The 14,260-nt window shown below is 37.2% G+C and overlaps 1 protein-coding gene across 1 annotated transcript in view; it reads left to right on the top strand.

Annotated features, from left to right (window-relative positions):
• Positions 1-14,260, top strand: part of LOC136843677 (uncharacterized) — a 304,410-nt gene that overhangs the window by 143,091 nt on the left and 147,059 nt on the right. Inside the window, exon 2 of the mRNA XM_067112239.1 lies at positions 5,053-6,645. Within this exon, the coding sequence (XP_066968340.1) occupies positions 5,265-6,645 (1,381 nt within the window). The 5' untranslated portion in view covers positions 5,053-5,264. The remainder of the gene's footprint in view (positions 1-5,052; positions 6,646-14,260) is intronic.

Here is a 14,260-nt window from a genome sequence, read left to right as displayed (position 1 = left end):
GCTTTTACTATCTCTTTTACCTTGCTGGTTTTTTTTTTATTTTTTTCATGTTTAGGTGATTAAAAGATTTTTCTCTTTAGAATTGAATAGCTTTTCGTCATTCTTTTCTTGAAAATTATTTGATTGGAAATATTAATTATACATATTTACTTGACTTCTTAAGATACAAACCTCAACACCCCTGAGCCCCACCCTTTGTAGTTTGAAAAGAATGGAATAATTATGTGATGGAGTCTTACGATTGGTATCTATTTGTCAAGTCTGTGTTTTATCTTTGAATTTTGTCTTAGTGCATTACGTGTAGCACCTGTTTCTTTAGCTCCTCTAAACCGAAAATGCTGAACGCGTGCTCTGTGATATTTCAGCCAGATCCCCAAGTATCAAAAGAAACCTTGTGAAAGCAGGTTGGAGAGTGTTCATAAACCTTGTAAATGCACGTTAGGGCTCTTAGATGTAGCCTTGACAGCTTCACACTGGGGCGTCTTATGCAATGCGAAATCAGCCGGATAATGAGGACGGGAGCGATGATTTAGCTGCGTTGTGCAAAAGGAAAGAAGGGAGGGGAAATGCGGTGAGATGCCCCGTTACCTTCCTCCGTGAGGTTCAGATAACATTACCCCGTGATGCCCAGGTATAATGGCGCCCCTGCGTCGTGATTTCCGGTACGTTTGTCTGTAGAGGTTTGTCTGTAGAGATACAGGTGCCGAGCGGATCTGTGGTTGTGAATGCACCCATTAAATGTTTTTTGCGATTTTCTTGTTTCTTCAAGGGGCTTGTGGCTTGATGCTGGTTGATGTTTGTTGTTCTGGAGCTGTTTTTGTCTGTGTCGGTGTTACATGTTATCTATCGTAAATTTTATACGTTTGTAATGGTGTTTTCTTTTTCTTTTTTTCTCAGATCCTTTGCTGGAGGACGGGAATAATTAAAAAAAAAATCCTGAATGTATCACTATCCTGTAGACGATGAGTTGAGACGTATTTTTTTTTTTTGACAGAGAGAGAGAGAGAGAGAGAGAGAGAGAGAGAGAGAGAGAGAGAGAGAGAGATAAAAAACGTATGGGACTTTGTGAACGCACAAAGATTGCATTAGTGCCCAACCAAATCGAGGCTTCGTTCAAGTAAGCCTTTATGGATTTAAGGGGATTATAGATAATTAAAAGGACTTAAGATTTAAAATGTTTTAGCAATGAAATGGTATGATAGTATAGTATAAATGAAGTATAATGATATTAGGTTTCACATTGGCAGCAGCTTCTTTTTTTAGATATTTTATAAGGGGTCGAGAAAAAATCAGAATGGGAAAAGTGTGAAAGTGTGGTAGAAAGCGTAGCTAATTCAATTTGATTTTTTATGCTTAGATTTATAATGATGGCGTTAGTCGTCCGTCTATTTTCTCTTCTTCTTCTTCTTCCTCTTCTTCTTTCTTCTTCTTCTTCTTCTTCTTCTTCTTCTTCTTCTTATTATTATTATTATTATTATTATTATTATTATTATTATTATTATTATTATTATTATTATTATTATTATTATTATAGCTTACTTAATCTAAATCTGAAAGCCATGTTTCCCCCTGACTCTTGAAAAGCAATCACTCCTGGAGTTCACTCTGAGATGAATAAATATTTTGCGTTCTCGTAGTTAGTCTTGAATTTGGTGATTCACTCACCGATAAGTTAAATTTCCAACATTCCCCTTAAGGGGGTTGCGCCGTCAGTGCACCTCACGCAGTGCACTGTAGGCATAGCCTACATAACTTTTACTGTGCCTCCGTTCATATTCTCTTTCTTCTATCTTACTTCCCGCTCCTAACAATCGTTTCATAGTGCAACTGCGACATATTCCTCTTGTTCTACCTTTCAGACCTTTTAAATTCAATATCCCTTTCACAGCTGAATGACCTCATAGATCCCAGCGCTTGCTTGGTCTTTAGCCTAAATTGTATTTTGTATTCTATTCTATTCTTTATCTCTAACATTCAGAATGAAGTTTCATCCACATGAAAAATCTCTGATAGTCTGTGCTTTTGTCACTTGCCCTGTGATTCTTGCTTGATTCGATGCCTGGTTTGTGGTTCGTTGCATCATCGACATTTCTTGCGGTTATCAAAGCTGGATTACTCCGACAGGTGTTGGATCCACATACGCCAGCTTGTAACTGCTTGAAAGGGAAAATTGAGAATGAAAAGGAACGATTTCATTTTCTCGCATGGAAAGCGTCGCAATGGGTCTCTCTCTCTCTCTCTCTCTCTCTCTCTCTCTCTCTCTCTCTCTCTCTCTCTCTGGCCTTTTGACGTGTGGTTTATGGGATGGGGAAGACCTTAGTATGGGTGACTGATGGGGAGTTGACGTGTGTGGTGATTGATGTATATTTCTGCTTCGATCTCCTGCCGAGATGAAGTTGGACGCTTGAATTCCAATGACCTTGATGGAATCTTAAGGAATCCCTTGTTTAAGGAAAGTTGATGTTTGGAGGGTTTGCCTTAGGTACTTGGGTGGTATTTATTTACTCTGAATTGTAATGGATTTTCGTGAGTTATAGCATGTATGGGTGCAGCTTAAGCCTATGCTTGTTTTGAGTGTAGTGGGGGGAAAGGTTGTTGCTTATAGGGCCCAGATAGTATTTATTTAACCTAAATTTTTAAAAATTGTATTACTATATATATATATGCATGTGTATATATATGTGTATACACACACACTATATATATACATATATATTTTTATGTTGTGTGTGTGTGTGCAAATATCTATATATGTAAAAGTGAATGTCTGTTTATTTGTTTGTCCACTATAGAAATCCAAGCCGCTTGACAGACCCAGACAGAATTTTGCACATGGGCTCTATGAAACCCCAGAAAGGTTTATAACTCAAAATAAAACTCCTACCCAGTGACAGACTTACAAACACAGACAAAACAAACGAAATTTTCGTTTTCATTCCATCTTTTCTTCAGTAACGTTATGGGAGTCACCAGTAGCTTGGGTGGAAAGCTCCAACTTTTCTGTTGGTGACGTCATTAAACTCCTCCCACTGCAAACCCTCAGACGTATGGTGGCCCGATAAATGCGAATTTCCTCATTAATTCGTTGGTTTCTTCTTCGTTTTTACCTTCGGAAATAGCTATAGCGACTGCTTCGCGACGTTACGGTGTCGTATTTCGTTATAATGACGTATTTCGTTATAAAGCTGTTTTAAATGAGGTCTGGAATAATCGAAATATCACCTTGGACACTCCAGCGGTTGAGTTGGAATTAATTATCGTGCGAATTGGCAAAGCACTTCACTGCATACGGAAAATCAGTTTCTTTTCACTTTGCTTGGTATTGATTACTTGGAGGATAATGACTGAAAATTGTAGATTAAAACTTCACAGAAATGTAGACCATTACATTTGGAAATCTTTTCCGAAAGGCACTTGCAGAATTTACGTGTATGGAGGGATTAAATTAAGAAATGGCAACTAATGCACTTCGAGGAACGTCGAAGTGCTCGCAGCTTACACAACACGTCAATTTCCTACCTTTTGCTGGTGTAATCATACACAGGAAGGGATAGTATATATTCCCGTCTTTTATGAAAATAAAATTATTGTTTATGGTTACATAGTAGAATGATATATATTCATTTCTATCTTCTATCAACACGTATTTATTCAAAACAATAAATAACCGATTTGTCTAATAATCCTCTAAAAAGGGAAAGATTTTGTTTGATTCATGATTAGGTTATTACCAAAGGTATGAATTGACTAAGTTTATAGATGCCAATCGGACGTACTTAGCGGTAATTTTTTCTAATGATCCGCGTAACTTTATACGTAATTCTATGTTAAGGAATTTGATGTCATTGTAAAGATAAAGAATTAATAATTTATAATGTTATGTTAGGAACGTCCTTGAAACCAATATGAAGAATATGTATCACGAGTTGAAGTTAGCCGTATAGGAAAGTGTTTTGCCACTTTTTTTTTTAACATGATGAGGTGGAGGAAGGTTAACTGTTGCAGCAATTCACTTGATAACAGGGATGAAGTAAAAAGGCATAACAGAGTTTAGACTAAATATTTCTTATTAAAAAAGACGCCTACTCTCATACAATATTAATGGATGAGTTTAAATTAGAACTAAGGGGTTGGTTCACCTTTTATAAATTGGACAGTGAAGTTTACTGTCATTATAGCAACATATCATAAAAAGACATCGTTGGCCTAGGCCTATACCAAATTGTCTGTATCACATGGGAATATTGTTTTAAATTTTTATTGTATGGTTTGGACTAATGTTGGCCTACAAATAGTGTTGAAGGGTCCAACAGTGAAATGAATAACGTCTATACATAATTTATTCATATTCTGATCAGAGAGTCTGAGATACTTCTCAGATAAAATACAGCTGCAAGCTGTCACGAAATTGATGCTAACCTGTCCACATGTGCAATTACCTGTCAGTCAGTCAGAAATTATTTAGGTAATAATACCATCAGTTCATCAGTCCCGGTGAGCGAGTGGACTGTCTTTGCCCACAAACTGTTGTGTATGTGTAAGTTTTAACGGCAGTTTCGATGAACTGACAGAAGAAATGACAGGTAAACTTGATCGTTAATACACGGCCTAAGGTTGTTGAATTCTGTGATAGTGAATGGGTGTGTTTGGAGAGAGAGAGAGAGAGGAGAGAGAGAGAGAGAGAGAGAGAGAGAGAGAGAGTTGTTAGAAGGGAGGAAAGAGAGGAAGAGTGAGATAATTTTCGAATGTCATTCAGAGTTTTCCAGGCAGCGCCGGTTTAGTCAGCTATATATATATATATATATATATATATATATATATATATATATATATATATATATATATATATATATATATATATATATATATACCTGTATATATGTACTTACAAGTTGCGTTATTTATGCTTTACAAATTAGTGGTGTGTATGATATTGAAAATGTTCATATTTTTTAATATTTCCGTATATTTAATGTTATCAGATGTGTATGAAAGCGCAGTATAATCATTGCTAATAAACTGTAACCTAATCTTTTCCATTTCCTTTTACAGATATGGGTCCTAGAATGTGAGAGAGAGGGAATCACCATCGCCCCGCCCATCAAAATCACAACGAGTGTCGCATAATGACACCCTCGTGACTCATCTCAGTAGTTTCTACAACACACATTCCTTAAGTATTCGTTAACGATAAACTATTTGTTGATGCGAAAGGAAAAAGTAACGCTTTGTACATCAATGAAGAGGAAAAAATATCAGTAACCATGTTTGAAAGTGCCCAGAGTTCCCCCCGTCAGGATCCTGCTGATCTGACCTTAATCCTGAAGAAAATCAGGGAGGTTCTGGAAGATCGCAAATGCCGCAGGAAAACCTTCGATAGCAAGGATGCCCTTGCCAGTGCCCCCATTGCTCCCGACGAAGACGAAGACGGAGAGCTGTCGTCGACCGAGGGCAACGGGAATCTGGATGACGTGAAGGAGGCCTTTGGTGCTTGCCAGACCATTGAATGGAAGGAGCAAGAGTATCGCTACCTGAGGTCGAAGGTCATGGGCCATCGGAGGAGGGACACGATCAGTGGATCGAGCGCTGCCTTGATGGGAGGATCCTCGATACCAGCCGTCCATAAGCTGCTGTTGCGGTCGGTGTCCACCCCAAATGCCCCGCAGTTGGGAAACTGCAACTACAAAACCTTCCTGAGACAACGGAGGTCATCCCTGGCCCAAGAGATTGAATCGTCGACTCGGGAAATGTGTGGTTGTGGCGGTCCGAGGGACACGAAGCCCAGGCGACGGAAGAGCGGAGTCTCCTCTAGAGGGAAGCTCCCCTTCGAGAGCGACACTAGTCCCACCGCCAGCCCTCGTTGGGAGAACCCTATGCCAGTGTGTGCCAAAATCATCAGCAATGTCAAATCGAGTGCCTGGTCCTCGAGGGAATCTCTCTACTCTATTCCCTCGAGGAGAAGTCTGGAATCGAGCGAGGAGGACGTCCGAAGTGTCATATTGAATCCTAGCATTGTAAGTGAAGCTTGTGATAACGATAGTAAGATAAGCAACGGAATAGCGAGGTCAGTGTCCGAGGAGACTCTTAAATACCACCAGGAGAACAATTCCACCGAGTGTCTGGCCCTCCAGAGTGAGGGTGGCGGTGGGGGGAGTGGGTCACGGGCGGCCACGCCGAAAAGGGAATGTGAAGGTGGCCACGCTCTGGGCGATGTTTGCCACAGTTGCCTGGCAGCAGCTAGGTCTACTACCTCTTCCTCTAACCAGGACGATTCAAGGGGGCTGGGTGGGGGCGAGTCTGCGAGTCCTACGCCCACCCTAGTCAGCAGCATCTTTGATTCTATTCCGCACATTGATTCTTCGTCGGAGGATGATGATGAAGGAGGCATCGTTAGCAAAGCATCCTCGTCGCCATCATCTCCCGTCAAAACAGGCTGTGGAGAACAGCAGCGAAAGAAGGGAGACGGAGAAGACAAGGCGAACAAAACGACAGCATCCAGTTTTGTTCCCGAATACCCGCCACTATGCCAACCCGAGGAGGATTTGTACGCCAACGAATGGCAGATTGCAACAGCGCGACGTGCAATTGTAGTGCAGGAATCGAGCGGACTCTCCGACGACGACGATGAAGATGATGATGATGAAGGTAAGAAAGCGGACTTTGTCACCATCTGTTCTTGCACATTGTACTTTAGCTTGTTTTAGACCGATTTTGATTGCAATGATGTTATTTGCCTCTTTTTCTCGTGTTGCGTAAGTATTTGTTTTCATGGTTGTTTCCCGATAGTGTCTTATTTTGAATATTTCCAGCCAGTTTCTTCCTTAATTGGCGGTGATTGTCTCGTCGATTGTATATTTTCACTGTTAACACATCACCACTTCACTCCTCATCTCAGCTATATTCTTTTAATGTCAGCTATTTGCCAGACGTTCCTCGATAATATATAAGGCGAGTCCAGCCAACAAATGCACTCAGAAATGTAGTGTCTACTTTCACCTAGACACTAAATTATGGCCACCATTTATAAAAGCAATTCGGTTGCCGAGTTACCGTCGTTATTTGGTTCTTCCTGTATTTATATAGACTGAGACAACGACTTCTTTGAAAGCACAGCTTTTATTTGCCTGTATGTGCCTTATAATTGTAAAGGACCTAACTTTCTATGTATAGAAATTCCTGTCATTTTGATGGACATGTGACTGTCACATCTGTAAGGAGAGAATGTTTGGTGGAGCCGAATTCTTTTACTTAATGTTTCCTTATATATATTATTTTAGCGTTAACATCGTAAATATTGGAAGGAACGTTGAAAGACATTTACCATATGAATATCTGTTTTTTTTTAAACAGATGTTTCCTACATTTTTGCGTCGAAGTCGTAAACAATGGAATGTTTGTAAGATATAGATTTTTCTTTTTCTTCTTCTTCTTCTTCTTCTTCTTCTGCTGCTGCTGCTGCTGCTGCTTTCTGAACGCCGAGAAGAGCGTCATCAACAATTCCAGCGTAAATATTAGGGTTTGTAAAAGCGCTTGGGCACGGAATGTGCATTCGCATAGGGCAGATCAACAACAAAAGTCTGCCCTGGGCCAAGGTGACTTGTAGCTTTCGAGAAACACAGGGAAAGAGTGACTTCGTTGCAGCTGGTCACCCCAATTCGACAGGAAAAGAAGTCAAGTTCTTTCTTCTCAAGATCTTTTTTGTTGTTTATTTTCGAAGACGAAGTGTGCTTGGGTGCGTTATCGTTTCTCTCCTCGATCGTGTTCGAGTGTAGGTTTTTCCTAACGTTTATTGGTTAAAGTGGAAAACGTTTTTGTGGTATGGGTGCCTGTTGATGCGAAGCTAATCGATAATGTCCTTATTTTTATAACTGAATAGTTCCAACATTTGTAATTCCTCTCTCTCTCTCTCTCTCTCTCTCTGGCGTAGTGGTATCGGACTCCTAAACTGAGGGATAATGATTCGAATCTCGATGGGCGATACAGCCGCATTTCTTAAAATTTAAGGCGACCAGTTGACCTAAGCAGCAGCAGCACACACACACACACACACACACACACACACACACACACACACACACAGAACGCAAGACGTGCGTGTTTATTAATCTGACAGAATGCATACCATCACCAGAGGATGAACCCTTCGAGGTAACCTTCAGTGCACCCGGGTCCACTCTCTCTCTCTCTCTCTCTCTCTCTCTCTCTCTCTCTCTCTCTCTCTCTCTCTCTCACACACACACACACACACACAAGACCATTCTGTTTTAAATCTAGAAGTAGTTCTTAGAGGGATTTTTTGTCTAAGTTCTAATAGTTGATAACTGACTTTAGTGCAGAGGAGGAGATTTTTTCGTTATTTAATTCGTAATGGGAAGTAGCGATATATGGATATCCTATGAAATTATAATATCTGTATAAAATGAATTGTGTTAACTTGATTACCAGCAATGAATAACTTTGATTTTAGGAATATAGCAAATTATATTTTGAAATTGGGGATAAAATATTCATTTATTTCATTTACCAATGCTGTAGAATACTTTTGAGTTTGGGAACAGTAAATTACTTTTTGAAGTGGTAACAGTGGATTACTTCTTGGACTGAGAACAGTGAATTACATTTCGAACTGGGAACATTGTGAATTACAAATTGAACACGGCAATATATAATTTTGCACTTATAATCTAGTGATACAATAAAATACTATGAATATGACAGTATGGTAATGTTGATAATTTTCTGTAATATGGATTCGTTTGAAATGAGAATTATGGCGATTGAGATTAAATTTTCGGGTATGGTGAATTATTTTGAATTTTTTTATTTCGTTACTTTGGTTAACTGAGTTACCTAAGAGTGTGACGTACAGTAGTTGAAATTTAGGGTATGGTTAATTATTTAGAATTGTAGAATATTTTCGATTATCTAAACTATGCTAAATTGTAAAGGATGTTGAAAATGAGCACATGGAAATATATTATAATTATACAAGAATAACATAAATTTCCTCCAACTAATACATTGCGGTCTCCTGAAATAAAATGTTAAGGCCATCGGATTACCCCACATATGCCGAACTTGCCCGAAATCTGGTGTACAGCTCTTAAAGACTCTTTGAAATCGCGTTCGGAAATCTTTTGCACTTTAGGAAAGGTGCCAAAAGCGAAACAATATGGCCGCCATAATTCGCTTTAGATGGCGTTTACGACGAGGTAATCCAGCGTTTCTGCTTCGATTTCTTTCTTTCGATGTTCATTTTCCAGCGGTTATTACAGTCCTCTTTCTGAGACGGGTCTCTCTCTCTCTCTCTCTCTCTCTCTCTCTCTCTCTCTCTCTCTCTCTTTATATATATATTATATATAGATAGATAGATAGATAGATAGATAGATAGATAGATAGATAGATAGATAGATAGATAGATAGATAGATAAATGAATAGGAAGAGAGAGAAAAAATATATGTATGTACGTATGTAATCTTGTACGATGTAAGTGTATGTATGTATGTATGTAGGTATGTATATGTGTGTTTATGTATGTGTATGTGTGTATGTAAACAAATAAAAAAATTTTTGAAGTAATTCTGAATTCAGTTAATGTCATAATAAAAGGGAAACTGTTTTTTTCGCTGATGATATTGCGCGTTAAATAACGAACGTGAGTAATGACGCACACTCAATTAATTATGATTCTGATAAACGAATAGGAAAGTCAAATGATACATTGTTGAATTACTGATGTATTTTGACCATGTCACTGGATATCGCACTGATCGTGTATCCTAGAAGTGATGGGGTTTTCAAGAAGTGTATTTTATTAGAGCGCTTTGAACCATTTGCTGTTTACAGCAGTGTTAAATTTTCAAGAGTTGATCATGTTTCTGCTTAATCATTTTTCATATTTAAGGATTTTCCACTTGATTAGACACTAAATATTACTTATGGTACTTACACGCTTCACTTATCGGTCATCTGTACACTTAATTTATTGGGATCTTATGATGATACAAATAATTGCTGATGCCATGGGCCACTTATACTTAACCCCTTCCTAACCTGATCAGATCTCAAAGGCTTGCTTGTTCCAAGTAAGGTCAGCGGTCATTTTGATAATGAGGCAAGCTGTCATTATCATTTCGTGATACTTGAACTTAAGATAAGAGGGATAGAAGCAAGCCAGTCGCTAAGCCGAGTGAAATAATTGGAAAGTAGTCAGAGCAATTATAGCAGTAAAGTAAGGGATTTGTGTGATCTATTTTCGAATCACTTTCGTAGTTACGTGAATCGTAGTTACGTGAATATTTATATAAGCCTTAATACGTTTGACTGTGCAGATGACTCTCTCTCTCTCTCTCTCTCTCTCTCTCTCTCTCTCTCTCTCTCTCTCTCTCTCTCTCTCTCACTAAGCCATTTGCCAAAGTAGATCAATATTTAAGCAAATAGATTGATAAACTTCTTTGGGTTTGACGTCACTGTTGATTCCCATCTTTCTCTTTATTTTTTTTTTTTATTTTGATTTCATTTATCGTGTAATCCCGACATCAGCGAACGCCATGTGTTGAAATGTCGGTTATGATTTCGCAACGACCAGCCCGGTAATGGGACGAAATCCACGGATTTCTGATTTTATGAATGTCTGAAAGACATTGCGGAGTCTTTGTTTTCCTTTGTCTCAGGTCAGATCTTTGAGGTAAAGTGTGATAAAGTGCTCGTGAGAGGTAGAAGGAGAAGGATTTGACCCACATTTCTGCATTTTAAAACTTTGGAATGGAGAGAGAGAGAGAGAGAGAGAGAGAGAGAGAGAGAGAGAGAGAGAGAGAGAGAGAGGAGGAATTGGAAGTGATTAAATACTAAAAAATATTTACAAGTAACATTCAATTCCTAAGTATTGCAAGGACATTCAGCAATTATCCGCCGTTACAAATGCTCTCTGTAGTGTGAAGTGTGAATAAGCGTGCTTTTACTCGTTGTCTTCATGGTTTATGCTGAGGTAAGCACGCTGGAAGCGTTGCAGGAAAGTCACTCATTTATTTTGTAATAAAATCCATGGCCCATAGGCTTGCATCATTAAAAGAACATATTTTATTCTGCTTCATGCAATTGATTTATGGTCGGGCCTTTTATTTTTTCCTTCTCTAATATTACTTTGTCCTATGATTTAATACTGAGGTTATTCAGTGTCTCGTATTTGGTAATTTAGTGGCTATATTCTTAAGATATTAGAGACAGTATTGATAAATAAACAAAAGATCCCCAGCTGTGCAGTAATTCTGAAAACGTTTGGTCGTGGTAATGACGTATATGTACTGATTTAAATCCCGATTACATGAATCTCTCTCTCTCTCTCTCTCTCTCTCTCTCTCTCTCTCTCTCTCTCTCTCTCTCTCGGGTGCCTTTATGCCAGATGGCTTTTGCCCTCTCATAGAAGCTTCAGGTTATCTTCGACAATTTAATTATCATTACTGCCATCAGTTATAGGTCCTAGTTCTGTGCAGGGAAGAAAATCAGGAGAAGAAAATGAGAGAGAGAGAGAGAGAAGAGAGAGAGAGAGAGAGAGAGAGAGAGAATTTTGTTATGATAAGGAGATGCAGGGGCAGTAACTGCTATGTAGTACCCCTGAATGAGGAGCTAGACTAACAGGAAGGAAGTCACAAATAACAGGTAAACCCTCCTTCTCTTCTTCTCCTCATTACTTCTTTGGATAATAGGAATCGTATTAACATTCAAGGACATACAAATGCACATGTGCACGCACGCATACGCACATACACGTTCATTGGAAGACACAAATTGTGAGAATTTACTTATCGAAGCAGTGTTTACCAAATTATGTCGTCTCCGGTACGGACCGCGTCTCTTCCCCAGCTGTGAATTGTGTGTTTGTTTATTTATTGTTCTTTATATATATATATATATATATATATATATATATATATATATATATATATATATATATATATATACAAGTATATATATATATATGAAAGAGAGAGAGAGAGAGAGAGAGAGAGAGAGAAATTACCTTTTCAGTTAAGCAAGTTTAAAAAGTTTTGACACCGATTTGATTCTTATTTATGTGTATATATTTTTATTTTTCCTTTAAATTTAATTTGTCTTTAAGATTGTACACGGCAACAACGCGCTACTTTCAAATTATTGTTTGTTCCTTTACGTATTGACTGTTTACGTACTGAAGTTCGCTTTTGTCATTGTTTTGCCTTTTGTTTATTAGTTACATACAAATAATTTTAACAATTTTACCAAGCCACTAGCACTACCGTAGATACTGGAGAAAGTTAAAGCGTTCATTCCATCAGTGTAAAGAGTCTCATTACCCACTACATGCAACCTCTATTGCCTCATTTCTTTACGGGGTCATGACTTTGACCTTAAACAGGCCGACTCGTCAGTCAACTTATCACTTGGTCATATTGCACTTGGCAATTGCCATCATCCGGACCTTGGGCTACAAGTTTTGTTGATCTCTTGACCCGGCGCGTTCATTTACTTTTATTTATTTTTTTCATTTGTTTATTTATTTATTTATGTCTTGTTATTCCTAAACGTCATTTGTACTTTGTATACATTTTTATGAATTGATTTTGTTTGTTGATAGCTCTATATATATATATATATATATATATATATATATATATATATATATATATATATATATATATATATATATATATATGGCCATATTTAAATATTTATATATATGCAGGTTGTTGATTGCTGTCTCCCATACCTTCCCAATCCCCTACCTTCCTGCCCTGCCACAGGGCGGACAAACAGGTTTGTAGGAGGAGGTGGATTTCCTCTCTACCCTCCATTTCCCTACCTACCCCTCCCCCACCCCAGGTGGACAAACCAGTTTGCAGGGCTGGAGTGGCTGTGTCATGTCTCCCTTACTGTCACCCAGGAAGGACAAACAAGAGCCACTCAGATTTTATTATTATAGAGATATTACATTATATGTATATATATATATATATTATGTATATACAGTATATATATATATATATATATATATATATATATATATATATATATATATATATATATATATATATATATATATATATATATATATCAGGTTATATTCTATTTTTATATATAATAGTATATATGAAAGCACTGTGCATGCTTTTCTATAAAATACATAATAATACATGAAAAGAATATACAATCCTATAAAATATTCCTGCATATTTTATAGGATTGTATATTCTTTTCTTGTATTATTATGTATTTTATAGAATTGTATATTCTTTTTGTGTATCATTCTCTCTTATATTTACAGTATTTATTTAATGGGAATGTCTTTGATTTCATAGATTGCAATGTGCATTCACCCACATCACGAAATTCCATTCAGAGTCCTTCCAATTTACTCTCGTTTGTTACAAGAAAACTGACGTTTTGGAAAATGCGGTGTTCGCGTTCCTCAGGTATTTGACCATAGCCTTGTTAGAAGGACGCCTTTTACCACCACCTTCTCCTCATGCATGAGGAGCTCGCCATGAACTTGAAGGGCGAAATTTGCCTGGACGATTGCTGGAAAGCTGTTTGTTCTCTCAGCGTTGTTTGCTTGGGTGTCCATATTGTCTTTTTTCTTTTCTAGACTGGTGACGTGAATTACCATTTATTTGGAGTGAGACTGTTTTTGTGTAAAAGGAAAATCTGGAGAAATAACAGTAGTAGTAAGTGAGGAAGTGTATATATATATATATATATATATATATATATATATATATATATATATATATATATATATATATATGTGTGTATATATACTGTATATGTATATTTGTTGTAAGACAGTTTTGAGTAAAATAAAAAAATCTGGTGAAATAATAGTAGAAGTAAGTGAGAAAGAATATGTATGTAGTATATATGTACATATATAATATCTATATATCCATCTATCTATCTATCTGTCTGTCTATCTATATATCTATCTATCTGTATATATATATATATATATATATATATATATATATATATATATATATATATATATATATATATATATATATATATATATATATATATATATATATACTTATTTGGCATAAGACAGTTTTGTAAAAGAGACAAACTGGTGAAATAACAATAGTAGTAAATGAACAAGATCAGTTCGTGTTAGAAAGTGACCTGAGGTCATCGATTCTGATGTCGAAATCCTCTGGTTAAGAAGAATGATCTCCTGATGGAGGACTTTCTAATTATACGTTTATAATATTTCGGTGCTTATCTGAT

The sequence above is a fragment of the Macrobrachium rosenbergii genome, chromosome 12, assembly GCF_040412425.1.
Source record: "Macrobrachium rosenbergii isolate ZJJX-2024 chromosome 12, ASM4041242v1, whole genome shotgun sequence".
In the NCBI taxonomy this organism is placed as follows: domain Eukaryota; kingdom Metazoa; phylum Arthropoda; class Malacostraca; order Decapoda; family Palaemonidae; genus Macrobrachium; species Macrobrachium rosenbergii.
Note: the sequence above shows the minus strand (reverse complement) of the source record. Positions and strands in the feature narration are given on the sequence as shown.